Source organism: Onychostruthus taczanowskii, unplaced genomic scaffold (genome assembly GCF_017590055.1).
Source record: "Onychostruthus taczanowskii isolate IOZ18803 unplaced genomic scaffold, ASM1759005v1 scaffold30, whole genome shotgun sequence".
In the NCBI taxonomy this organism is placed as follows: Eukaryota; Metazoa; Chordata; class Aves; order Passeriformes; family Passeridae; genus Onychostruthus; species Onychostruthus taczanowskii.
The window spans coordinates 6,711,874-6,724,416 of NW_024500350.1; the positions used below are offsets into that span (position 1 = coordinate 6,711,874).

At 41.7% G+C, this 12,543-nt stretch overlaps 1 protein-coding gene across 5 annotated transcripts in view; it reads right to left on the reverse strand.

Annotated features, from left to right (window-relative positions):
- The window catches only part of ABCA5 (ATP binding cassette subfamily A member 5), a 41,893-nt gene extending 31,102 nt beyond the window's left edge, over window positions 1-10,791 (reverse strand). For 2 of the 5 annotated variants that reach the window (XR_005953013.1, XM_041409133.1), the window contains exons 1-4: window positions 10,690-10,791; window positions 7,352-7,477; window positions 6,226-6,338; window positions 2,777-2,981 (exon numbers count right to left, since the gene is read on the reverse strand). Coding sequence is in view for 4 of the 5 variants with exons in the window: in XM_041409133.1 (XP_041265067.1) it covers window positions 2,777-2,981; window positions 6,226-6,330 (310 nt within the window). In the remaining variant the exon portion in view is untranslated. Of the gene's footprint in view, window positions 1-2,776; window positions 2,982-6,225; window positions 6,342-7,351; window positions 7,478-10,689 lie in introns of all 5 variants that reach the window. The other 3 variants (XM_041409134.1, XM_041409135.1, XM_041409136.1) reach the window with 3 other exon arrangements.
- Window positions 10,792-12,543: the final 1,752 nt, after the last annotated feature.

The window sequence follows — 12,543 nt, forward strand, 5'->3', positions numbered from 1 at the left end:
AGTATAATAGAATAGAGTATAATATAATAGAATATAATATCATATTATATAAAATATAAAATTATAATATAAATATAAAATATAGTAAAAATCTAAATACACTATAAATATAAATACATATATAAAAACAAATATAAAATTATAGTAAATATGTTGAATATTAAATATATAGTAGAGTATAATGGAATAAAGTATAATATCATTATATAATATAATATATAAATTTATAATATAAATATAAAATATAAAAATATAATATAGTTAAAATATAAATATACTATAACTATAAATGCAAATATAAAGTTATAGTGAATTTATTAAATATCAAATATATAATAGAGTCTAATATAATATAAATTATTTATTTTTTATTTATTCCCTGCCACAGCCTGGAATAAAAACATGCAACACTTTAAAGAAATTTAAAAATACACATAAAAATCATTAACGACTTCTTGGGGTTGGGAGCCCCTTCCCACCCAAACCATTCCATGATTCTTTGATATAAATATTCATTTTTGCCTCAGGGAGGGAAATATTCCCCTGAACAGCCATTGCAGGAGTTCAGCTCAGCACTGCAGGGTGAATAATCCAAATTTATCCTGGAAGTTTTCCCTTTTTCCCCCCATTTTTTGCTGCTCCCACAGTTTCCAGGTCCCAGTCCTCTGCTGGCTGCCCCAGTTTATCCCCAGGATTTCCCAGGAAAGGCGGATGGGGGGGAAGATGGAGAAATCCACCAAACTGTGGGGTTTTTGTCACTGATTTCAGCAGGGGATGGGAAGAGAAAGAGGAGCTGAGGAAGATGCAGATGTGGGGCTGGGACGTGGGTCCAAAGTAATTGTGAAGGATGAAAAGCTTAAAGAAAAGAATCAGAGATCCCAAACTAAAAAAAGAAACAGAGCAGGTTGGGAGAAGTAAGTTTTTGTTGTGGGTGAGGTGTGCAAGAAAGTGTTGGGGAAAAAAAAATGAAAAAAAAGAGAAAAAAACAGGAAAAACCCATACAAATGGGAAAAAAAAAAACCAAAAGGGAAACACCCAAACAAAGGGGAAAACCCCAAACAAATGAGAAGAAAAACATACAAGTGGAAAAAAAATCAAATAAATGAGAAAAAGCCCAAACAAATGAAAAAGAAACCCAAACAAATGAGGAAAAACCCAAACAAATGGGAAAAAAATCTGAAACAAAGAAAAAAATAAACAGAAGCAGGAAAAACAAACAAGGATAAAACCCAAACAAATGGGAAAAAAATCCCCAATAAATGGGAAAAACCAAACAAATATGCAGAAAACAAAATAAGAAGAAAAATCCAGGAAAAACGAAAGAGGGGAGAAAAACTCAAACAGGGGAAAAAAACAAAACCAAAATAAACATTAAAAAATGAAAACAGGAAAAGAAAAAAAAGGAATATTGCTTTCAAAAGAAAAAGTTGAGTTTTAGTTTTTCAAAAGAATAAGTGTTAAGGAGAATCAGGGATTGAAATAAATTAAAAAGATTGTTTTGATCATGACACCAGAATGGAAAATAACCAAAATTTCCCCTGAGGTTACCCCAGGATGTCACAGGGGAGGCACCAATCAGCCCCAGAGCTGATTTTTTTTCTTGTGGCTGCCTCAGGAATGGGAATCACTTTGAAATGGCAGCACCAGAATATTTTGCCAGGAAAAAAACCCAAAACCAGAAAAAAAAATCCCCAAACCCAACAAAATAACCCCCGAAATGCAACAAAAAACCTCACAAAACCAAAAAAAAGAACCAAAAAAACAGCCCAAAAAAACCCCCGAACAGCTAAAACCCCCCAAAAACTAATAAAAAAACCCTAAAACCAAGAAAAAATGGAAAACCAACAAAAAAAAACCTCTATAAAGCCAACGTAAAGCCCCCTAAACCAGCAAAAGAAAAACCCCAAAGCCAGCAAAAAGACCCAAAACCAACAAAAAAACCACCAAAACCAACAAAAAAACCCCTTAAAACCAGCAAGAGTCTCTAGAACCAGCAAGAAAAAAATACCTAACCCCAGCAAAAAAAATTCTAAGACCAACAAACTATGCCCAAACCAACATGAAAACCCCAAAAGCAACAATAAAACCTAAAACCAACAAAAAAAATGTAAACCAGCAAAAAAACCCAAACTCCTTCGCATTCCCTCCTCTGACAAATTCAGATTTTTCCTATTAACAGCACCACCGAGCTCGCCCTTCAAACACAAGTCACAGCATGAGACAGGAGGGGAAAAACAAAGATTTCAGGTCAGAATACCATCCCCAAAGTTGTCAAAAGCCACTTTCTTCATGATTTCCCAAGCCAGGGCTCTGGGGGGCCCAAAACCAGCAAAAAACCCCTAAAACCAGCAAAAAAAAAATCTTAAAACCGACAAAAAACGCCACCCCCCCAAATCAGCAAAAAGTCACCAAACCAGCAAAAAAAACCTATGACCAGCAAAAAAACCCCTAAAACAACCAAAAAACTGCCTAAAACAGAAAAAAAACCCCAAACAAAAAAGTCAACACAAAAACCAGCAAAACCCACCCCAACCAAAAAACCCTATTACTAAGAAAAAAACCGTAAACCCATCCAAAAACACGCATCAAACCAGAAAAATAAACCAAAACCAACAATAAAACCCTTAAAATAAACAAAAATCCACAACAGCTCCACAGTCCCTCCTCTGAAATATAAAGGATTTTTCCTATTAACAGCACCAGCGACCTCCCCCTTCAAAAACAAGTTCCAGCAGGAGATAAGAGGGGGGAAAAGGAAGATTTAAGGTCTCAATACCATCCTCAAAGTTGTCAAAAGCCACTTTCTTCATGATTTCCCGAGCCAGGGCCGTGGGGGGGGTGTAGCCGATGACAAAATTCAGCAGCACCGAGGGGTCCAGGGGGCCCAGGTCCATGTTGGGCACCTCGTCATATTTCCTGTGAGGGTGCATCATGCTCATCAGGATCAGCCAGAAGAGGAAAAACAGAGGGAAAAGCACTTCCTGTACAAAAAAAAAAATGGAATATTTTATAATTTGGTATTTCAGAGGGTCAAAAAAATTCATTATGTGCTCATCAGGATCAGCCAGAATAGGGGAAACCACAGGGAAAGCATCTCCTGGATGGAAAAAAATTAAATATCTCAAAATTCAGTATATGAAAGGGTCAAAAAACCTCATTATATACTCATCAGGATCAGCCAGAAATGGAAAAACAGGGGGAAAAGCACCTCCTGTGCAAAAAAAGGGAATATTTTAAAATTTGGTATTTCAAAGGGTCAAAAAAATTAATCACATAATTATCAGGATCAACAGAACAGGAGAAATAGTGGGAAAAACACCTCCTGGATGAAAAAAAAGGAATATTTTATAATTCAGTATCTAAAAGGGTCAAAAAACCTCATTACATACTCATCAGGATCAGCCAGAAATGGAAAAACGGGGGAAAAGCACCTCCTGTACCAAAAAAAAAATGGAATATTTTAAAATTTGCTATTTCAAATATTGACAAAAGCTCATTATGTACTCATCAGGGTCAGCCAGAAAAGGAAAAACATAGGGAAAAGCAGCTCCTGCATCAAAAAAAAAGAATATTTTCTAATTCCTTATATCAAAGGGTCAAAAAAATTCATTGTATGCTCATTAGGATCAGCCACAGTGGAAAAAACAGTGGGAAAAGCACCTTGTGCATCAAAAAAATAGAATATTTCAAAACTCATTGTTTCAAAGGTTCAGAAATACTCATTATATACTCATCAGCATCAGCCAGAATGGAAAAACATAGGAAAAAGCATTTCTTGCACCAAAAATTGGAATATTTCAAAAAGATTATTCATATTTCCTGTGAGGGTGCATCATGCTCATCAGGATCAGCCAGAACAAGAGAAACCACAGGGAAGGCAGCTCTTGGACAAAAAAATATGGAACTATTTCAAAATTAAGTATCTGAAAGGGTCAAAAAAGCTCTTTATGTACTCATGAGGATCAGCCAGGAATGGGAAAACAGAGGGAAAAGCACTTCCTGCACCAAAAAATTGGAATATTAAAAAAAAAGTCATCATATTTCCTGTGAGGGTGCATCATGCTCATCAGGATCAGCCAAAAGAGGAAAAACAGGGGGAAAAGCAACTCCTGTACCAAAAAAAATGGAATAGTTTATAATTCCGTATCTCAAAGGGTCAAAAAAATTCATTATAAACTCATTAGGATCAGCCAGAAGAAGAGAAACCACAGGGAAAGAATCTCCTGGATGGAAAAAAATGAAATATTTTAAAACTCAGTATCTCAAAGGGTCAAAAAAATCACTATATACTCATCAGGATCAGCCAGAAATGGAGAAACAGAGGGAAAAGCACCTTCTGCACCAAAAAAATGGAATATTTTAAAATTAGGTATCTCAAAGGGTCAAAAAAAATCATTATATTCTCATCAGGATCAGCCAGAACAGGAGAAACTTTGGGAAAACACCTTCTGCACTAAAAAAATATGGAATATGTCAAAATTCAATGCTTCAAAAGTTCAAAAAACTCATTATGTACTCATTGGAATCAGCAGAACAGGAAAAATAGTGAGAAAAGCACCTTCTGTGCCAAAAAAATGGAATATTTCAAAAAACCTCCGAATATTTCCTGCTCAAAACAAAAGCTGGGAGCCACTGAAGGAGCCCAGCCAAGCTCTGCAAGGTCTCCTCTTCCTCAAAATTCATCTGAAATCATCAAATCCGCCACACCCAGGAGAAAAGAGAAAGAAATCTTTTAAAAAGAGAGAAATAAATATTTTTTTAAAAAGAGAAATAAATCTTTTGGGGAGAGCTGAGCTCACTTCTCAGCGTGGCAACAGCTGTGGAAGCTTTTAAAGGGCACTGAGCTGGAAATATTCAAGTATATTTAAAAATATATATAATAAATATATATATTTATATATTTTAAAACATATTATATATACATTTTAAATATATAAAATCCATATATTACATTTTAGATGTATTATATAATATGTATTTAAATATATATATTTGATATGATTAATATGTCTAATATGCACTACAGCATATATATAATATTAAAGACTATACTAATATAATTTACTAATGCATTAATTGATATAGTATTTAAACATAATTAGAATATTAATGACTGATATATAGTATACACTAGCTGATATAATTTACTAATATATTCATCAATATACTCTTTTTAATAGATATATTTATAAATATAAAAATATATTTCTATATAATTAATAAAATACAAATATTATATAATAATACAATATTATTACATAATATATAGTATAATGATATATTTATAAATATATAAAATTATAAATATTATATTTATAATATGTAATTGCATATTTATTAAATAAATAATTGTATCTATGAAATAGTAAATTATTTCTTTTATTGTATATTTAATTGTAATGCAATGGTATATTTATTAGATAATTTTATTTATTATGTACTATATATTACATAATAACATATATATGCATATATATTAATATAATATATAATTACAATATGTTATTATATACAATTACTATGCCATACAATATGCATAATTATAAATATTATATTTTTATATGTATAATTTAATATTCAGAGTTTTTATCTAGATAAAGCCTTACACATTAGAATATTTTTTTAACAAAGGCTGACAAAACTCCTAAAAAAGCCTATTTCACCCCAAAATTCAGAGCGGACCATAAAGCCTCATGAAGTTTAAAACTTTTTTGCTGCAGTTTTGGAGTTATTTAAGTCCCAAGTGGTGAATATATAATATATGTATTTATAAATAGATATAATTTAATATTCAGAGTTTTTATCTAAAGCCTTAAACATTAGAATATTTTTTAAACAAAGCATCATAAAACTCCTTCTCTTAAAGCCTATTTCACCCCAAAATTCAGAGCAGACCATAAAGCCTCATGAAGTTTAAAATAAAACTGAGTTTTGCTGTGATTTGGGAGTTATTTAAGTCCCAAGCAGTGAATATATAATATATATATATTTATAAATAGATATAATTTCATATTCAGGGGTTTTATCCAAAGGCTTACACATTCGAGTATTTTTTAAACAAAGCATCACCAAACTCCTTGTATAAAAGCCTACTTCACCCCAAAACTGAGAGCAGACCATAAAGCCTCGTGGGCTTTATTTCTTTATTTCTTTTCATTTCAAGCTCAGCTCTTTGCTGAGCTTTGGGCGCTGTCAGCCCAGGTGCGGGCGGCCCCGGGCCCTCACCTGGACGCTGCTTTTCTTGGTCCTGCACTTGATCAGACAATTCTTGAAGAGCAGAGCTCGGGTTTGCCTCCACACCCCTGCCTCTCTCGGAGCACCTGGGGCCATTTTCAGGGCTGCTTGAAGAAGAAAATAAATACAGATTTTTTATTAAATGACAAAATAATTTGCCAAGCTGAGGCCGGGCAGTTGCAGCGCTCAGCGCGTTTTGTTTTGGGATTGTCACAGAAAGGTTTCGCTTTTAGTTCTTCGTGTTTTAGTGTTTTCTGATCCATGTCACAGAGAAACTGGGAATGGGAGAGACTGGGAGAAATTGGGAATGGGAGAAACTGGGAATGGGAGAGACAGGGAACGGGAGAGACAGGGAATTGGGAATGGGAGAAACTGGGAATGGGAGAAACTGGGAACTGGGAATGGGAGAGATTGGGAAAGAGAGAAACTGGGAATGAGAGAAACTAGGAATGAGAGCAATTGGTAATGGGAGAAACTGGGAATTGGGAATGGGAGAGATTGGGAATGAGAGAGATGAGGGATGATAGAGACTGACAATTGGGAATGAGAGAAACTGGGAATTGGAATGAGAGAAATTGGGAATGAGAGAAACTGGCAATTAGGAATGAGAGACACTGGCAACTGGGAATGAGAGAAACTGGGAATTGGGAATGAGAGAAACTGGGAATGACAGCAACTGGGAATGAGAGAAATTAGGAATCCATCTGGGAATTTGGGCTGAAGATGCCCCAAGATGCCTTGGAGCCACCTTCCACCCCAGGGCAGCTCTAGCCCACTCACTAGCCCTAACTTAAGCCAGGTTTATTTCCATTTTCCCCCCGTGGATCCCAGTCCCAACCACGCCTGTGGAGCACAATTCCAGGCCGCTGGCAGGAGCAGAGGCAGGCAGAGCAGGGAGAGCAGCCAGCTGCCCCGGGGCGAGCTGTGCAATTGGGTGTGAGTAACCCCCTTCCCTGCTGGAGCACAGCCAGCACCACTCATTCCTCCTTCAGCCCTTTTTAACCTCTTCATCACCCCAGCCAGCAGTGCTGCATGTGGCCTTGGGAGAGGAAAAAGAAATGAAAATAACAAATGGAATTAAATGGGAAATGTTCTTCCAGGCAATGCCTGCACGTACCTGGGGAGGGATGGAGGGCTGGGGGGCTGCAAAGGTTCCTCTCTCCTGGGTTTTGCCACCCTTTTTGCTGCCTGGGGTTGGCAGTCAGGGCTCAGTCTCCATCTCCCTCTTCCTCAGCTGGGAACACTGGGACAGAGACAAGACCAGGAGCTCAGAGGAGACAGGTGTCCCCAAGCCCACCTCCAGCAACAGCAGTGAGAAACTGCTGGGTTTTGGCTCCTCTTCTGCCTCTGTCAAGGTCAGGACTGAAGCTCTCAAAAGGTATTTTGTGTTCAGACTCAGATGTTTATTATTTCTTATCTATATTACAGTCTCACAAGGGGCAAGTTCAGTATTTCACTAACAAGACACAAAATGGCTATAACTGTCTTTCTCTACAAGGCCTTTTAAGGATAAACTGTCCAATTAAGAAATGACACCTAAATTATTTTCAGTTTTAACCCAACAACCAACCACCCGTGCCCTGCAATGTGGATTTTTATCCAATTACACAAAACCATCCAAACCCATGGAGAAGAAGGGGAAGAAGAAGGACAAGAAGAAGGACCAGCTTACACCGTAAAACCTCCATCTTGCTTTATATCTATTACTATATTCTAAACCTTTAAACTCTGAGTTTTCCACTCTGTGATATCACACATTTCTATTCAAACTCCACACCCACAATATCCGTTCCATCATTCCATTTTGGAAGCTTCTCCAGGGCCTCAGGTCAATGCAGTGTTCTCTTGGGGGTCAGTGCCTGGCAGCACACAAAGTCTTAAATTCTCAGCATCCAGAACTCCAACAAGAAACTGAGTAATTCCTCAACCCTTCAGCCAAAACACAGTGGAGAATGTGGAATTTATCCATATTCCAGCTTTCCAGCTCCCAGCACTCCTTCCAGAAGGAGGCTGATGCTGCTGGTGCCTGTGCAGAGGTCTGGGTTCCCAGTTATCTGTCAGACACCACATGGCTCAAACTTCCTTCCCCGGCTGGATTTTAATGGGGAAATCTTTTTTTGGAGCACAGACATCACCTGAGGAACGGGACACAGGAAGTTCTTCAGATATCAACACCACTATAAATACACAAATATTTTATACACAGAGCCTGTCTGAGCATGGGAGGGGTGAGAGGAGGAAAAAAGGGGCTAAAAGGAACCAAATTCCCACTCCCAGGCTGGCTCTGGGGTCCTCCACAGAGCAGTGACCCCACAAGGGATGTAGGATACAATCATTACAAGAGAATTTCTGGGAAGGAATCCCACCTCCAGCCTGGAGTGCTGCCCTCACACTGAGACTACTTCAAAAATTAAAAATATAAAAATACGCTTTAAAAAAAAAAAATCCAACTACAAAGCGCTTCAACACCAAGCTAGGATAGTAACCAAGCCCTGCAGGAAAAATGAGCACAACTCCTCTGGATATTTTCAGGCAAAAAGCCTTTCCTAGTGACAGCAGAGTGTTTGAAAAATAATCAAAAGCAGCAGTTCTTGCTTACAGGTCATGAAAATCATTGTGCTTCTCCCTGTGCTCACAGCATGCCCTGCAAGTGCCACTGTTTGCACATTCCAAGAGCACTCGCAGGAATAAAACTCCATCAAGGTCTCTCCTCAACACAAGGGTCTAACCCAGCAACCCCTTCCCTCAGCCACAATACTTTAATTAAATTATTATTATTATATTAATTATAACATTATTATTATTAATAATTATAAATAATATTCTAATTAAATCCCCAAAGTGGCAAAGATGACTTAACAAGATTCAATCATCAGTGCCAGTTACTGTTTTTCTCTAATTATTTTCTATCCACTTCTAAAACCCAAAATACTCCCACATCTCCATTGGAACTCTGCCATGCTTTCATTTACGTCAGCCAGGTTGGAGGAAGGGTCATTTGAAGAATGTTAATTAATTTTTCATATTACACCTGCCACCTCCATGTAGGCTACAGAACGATGAAGGACACTGAAGAAACATCACTTGAAGGGTGAAAAATTATATTTGGGGGAGAAAAAAACCCAACCACAATCCTCTTTGAAACTCCAGATGAAAGAAAGGAACACAGAGGCCGAGCAGAAAAAGCTGCCAAGGCATTTTAGTTGATTAATGGCAGACAAAATGAAGATAGTGTCAGCCTGTGAGAATCCTGCTCAGTTCAGGCACTGCCTTGCGTTTTGTGCTGCTGTGGGAAGCGGGTGACACAGGAACGCTCGTGGCCATCTCAGTCAAAGCCATCTCAAGGGAATGGCTGGGTTTGGGCTTTAATTCCCCATCGGAGATGCCAGTGCTTCTTAAAAAATGCTCAGCTGATCCTCGGGAAGCCTCCCCTCCCTTCCCCAGGCACCAACCTGACAACCGACTTTAAAGGTCACATGGTGACTTAGTGCTGCACAGCACGTTTGCCTTGTCTCTCAAGCCAAAAAAAAACCCAAAAAACCCAAAAACCCAAAGAAAACCAAATAAGAGGGGTGTCAGCCACAGATAAATGAGCTGTGGCTCGAGGCAAAACCAACTCATCAGTGAGCAACCCCGCGGAAAGGCAAGAAAATGAGATTATTGATCTTGCTGCTAGAAAACAGCAGCCGAGGTGGTCCTTCAGCAAAACTCTGCTGTGCTCTTTACATTATTAAAATTGTGACTGTAACAACGGGTAATAACATAAATGCTTTATGTGGCAATTTTAAAAATGGGCTGAATTTTCTCCCTTTTCTGAATTTTCTCCCTGATCTGAATTTTCTTCTGTATCAGCCCCTAAGGGGAACCCCTGCCCTGCTCAGGGCTGCAAATCCCTTCCTTCCAGACTCATCCCTGTTCCCCTGCGGGGACAAGGAATGACACGGAGCAGAGCCGGGTCGGGCTGTCCTCGCACGGCTCCCGCAGCATCCTCAGCATCCTCCTGCATCCCTGAGCACTCTCTGAACATCCCCAGCAACCCTAAGCATCCCTGAGCATCACCGAGAATCCCGCAGCATCCTCTGAACATCTCCAGCATCCCTTAATATCCCCGAGCATCCTCCTGCATCCCTGAGCATCCCCAGCACCCCTCAGCACCCCCGAGCATCCTTCCTGCATTCCTGAGCATCCTCCGAGCATCCCCGGCATCCCTGAGCATCCTCTGAGCATCTCCAGCACCCCGAGCATCCTCCCGCATCCCTGAGCATCCTCCTGCATCCCTGAGCATCTCCAGCACCCCTGAGCATCCCCCTGCATCCCTGAGCATCCCCAGCATTCTCCTGCATCCCCACCGCGCCCCAGCCGCGGGTACCCCGCGTGTCTCAGAGGGAGGACACTCCTGCTTTCCACATCTCCCTTTTCCCCCGCTCTAAAGCCCTGGAAATGCGGTTTTCTCACCGTTCTGCGCGCAGCCCCGCCGGCTCGGCTGCCCCAGCCATCGGCACCCGCGAGTAATGACGCGCACCAGGTGCAGCCCAACTCCTCCTCTTCCTCTCCGCTCCTTCCCCTTCCCGTCCCACCCGAGCCGGAGGGGCCGGGCCCGGCTGCTGCCACCGCCCCCCGGCCCGGGACCGCCCCTCGGCAGCGGTGCCGGAGAGCCCCGGTACCCACGAACCCTGCCGGTACCCCCCGGTACCTGCCGGTACCCACCGAACCCTGCCGGTACCCCCCGGTACCCTCCGGTATTCCCCAGTATCCCCGGTACCCCTCGGTCCACCCGGTACCGCCGCCCGCCCGCCCCCGGGCCAGTCCGCAGTGCCGGCCCCTCCCTGCTGCTGACCTTCCTCCCCTCCCGGGACATCCCCGATCCAGAGATCCCCTTTCCTTCCCTCCCGAGGGCTCGGGACCCCTTCCCTCGCAGGGACACTTCTCCAGGGCCTCATCCTGCAGGTAACCCCTCCTCCAAGGGATCCCCTCTTCCAAGGATTCTCTCCTCATGGGGACCCCATTCTCCAGTGATTACGTCTCCTGAGGACCCCTACCCCATCCCTTGGGTGACCCCTTCCTCCAAGTGACCTCTGTTCCAAGGATTCTCTCCTCCTGGGGATCCCATTTTCTGTGTGACCACCTCTCTTGAAGAGCCCCCTCTTCCTGGGGATTCCATTCTCTGAGAGATCCCCCTCCCAGGGACCCCCATCCTCCACGTAACCCCCTCCTCCAAGTGACCTCCCTCCAAGGATTCTCTCCTCCTGAGGACCACATCTTCTGGAAGAACCCCCCTTCCAGGGATACCCCCTCCCTTCTGCAGCCCCCAGGGAGACCCCCCTTCCACCTCCCAGCACAGCCTTGGTGGGGAGCAGAGGAAAGGGGCTGGAAATATGTGCTGGGAGGTTTCAGGCTGGGCAGGAGCTGCCTCACTCCATCCACTCCTCCCAGCTCCTGCCTGCATCCACAAGGTCAGCAGGATTTTATTCCATTCCCCAAAATGTAATTGAAGCATTGAAAATACTGCCCTGAATACCAACACTGAATTCCTGCCATTTACAGAGGGGTGCTGGTTCCTGTGATGCTTCCCACAGAGTTATTCCCCCTCTGGAATCCCTGTCACTTCTGGATGGGTCTGAGTCCGTTTTGCTGCCTTTGGGATGTGATCAACCCCACAGAGCTGTTTGCTCATCATCCTGTTCCCATCACTGGGAGCACAGTCTGAGCACAACCCCACGTGCTCTGATGTTCTAAGTGCCTCCTGTGAGCTGCTGGGAGAGGCTGAGCTGAGCAGGAATCCTGAATCCTTCTCATCCATGCTCAGGAAAACACCCAGCAGCTCCTGCTCCAGCACAGATTCACTGCTCAGATCCCTGCAGGGCTTGGGAATTCCTTGTTGGGGTTGGTTTGTGCACGAGGATCAGCACAGCAGTGACCAAGCTCTGAAAGCACAGCATGGACTCCACATTTTTATCTTGGAAAATGGAGATGAGGACACAGTGTCCTCATCTGAAAAGAAGAAAAGGATCTCACAGCACAGGATTAAGTGAAAAGCACTGTTTGCACGAGAAGGTCTCAGCCATGCAGAAGCATTTGCATCCCCTCCTTCACCCACAGCAATGGCTGGGAATATCCAGGATTGAAACCCCAGCCTGGTCCCAGGGCCCTCATAAGGCCCAAGCCCCACTGTGATGCCTCAGGTTTAGCTTTTCTGTTTTTCAGATCCAAGAGTATTAGCTCAAAGGACTCTAATTAAATAACTGCCAACAGAATACTGAGTAAATACAATAACATAACTACAACTTCAATAAAAAAACCCCTCAAAAT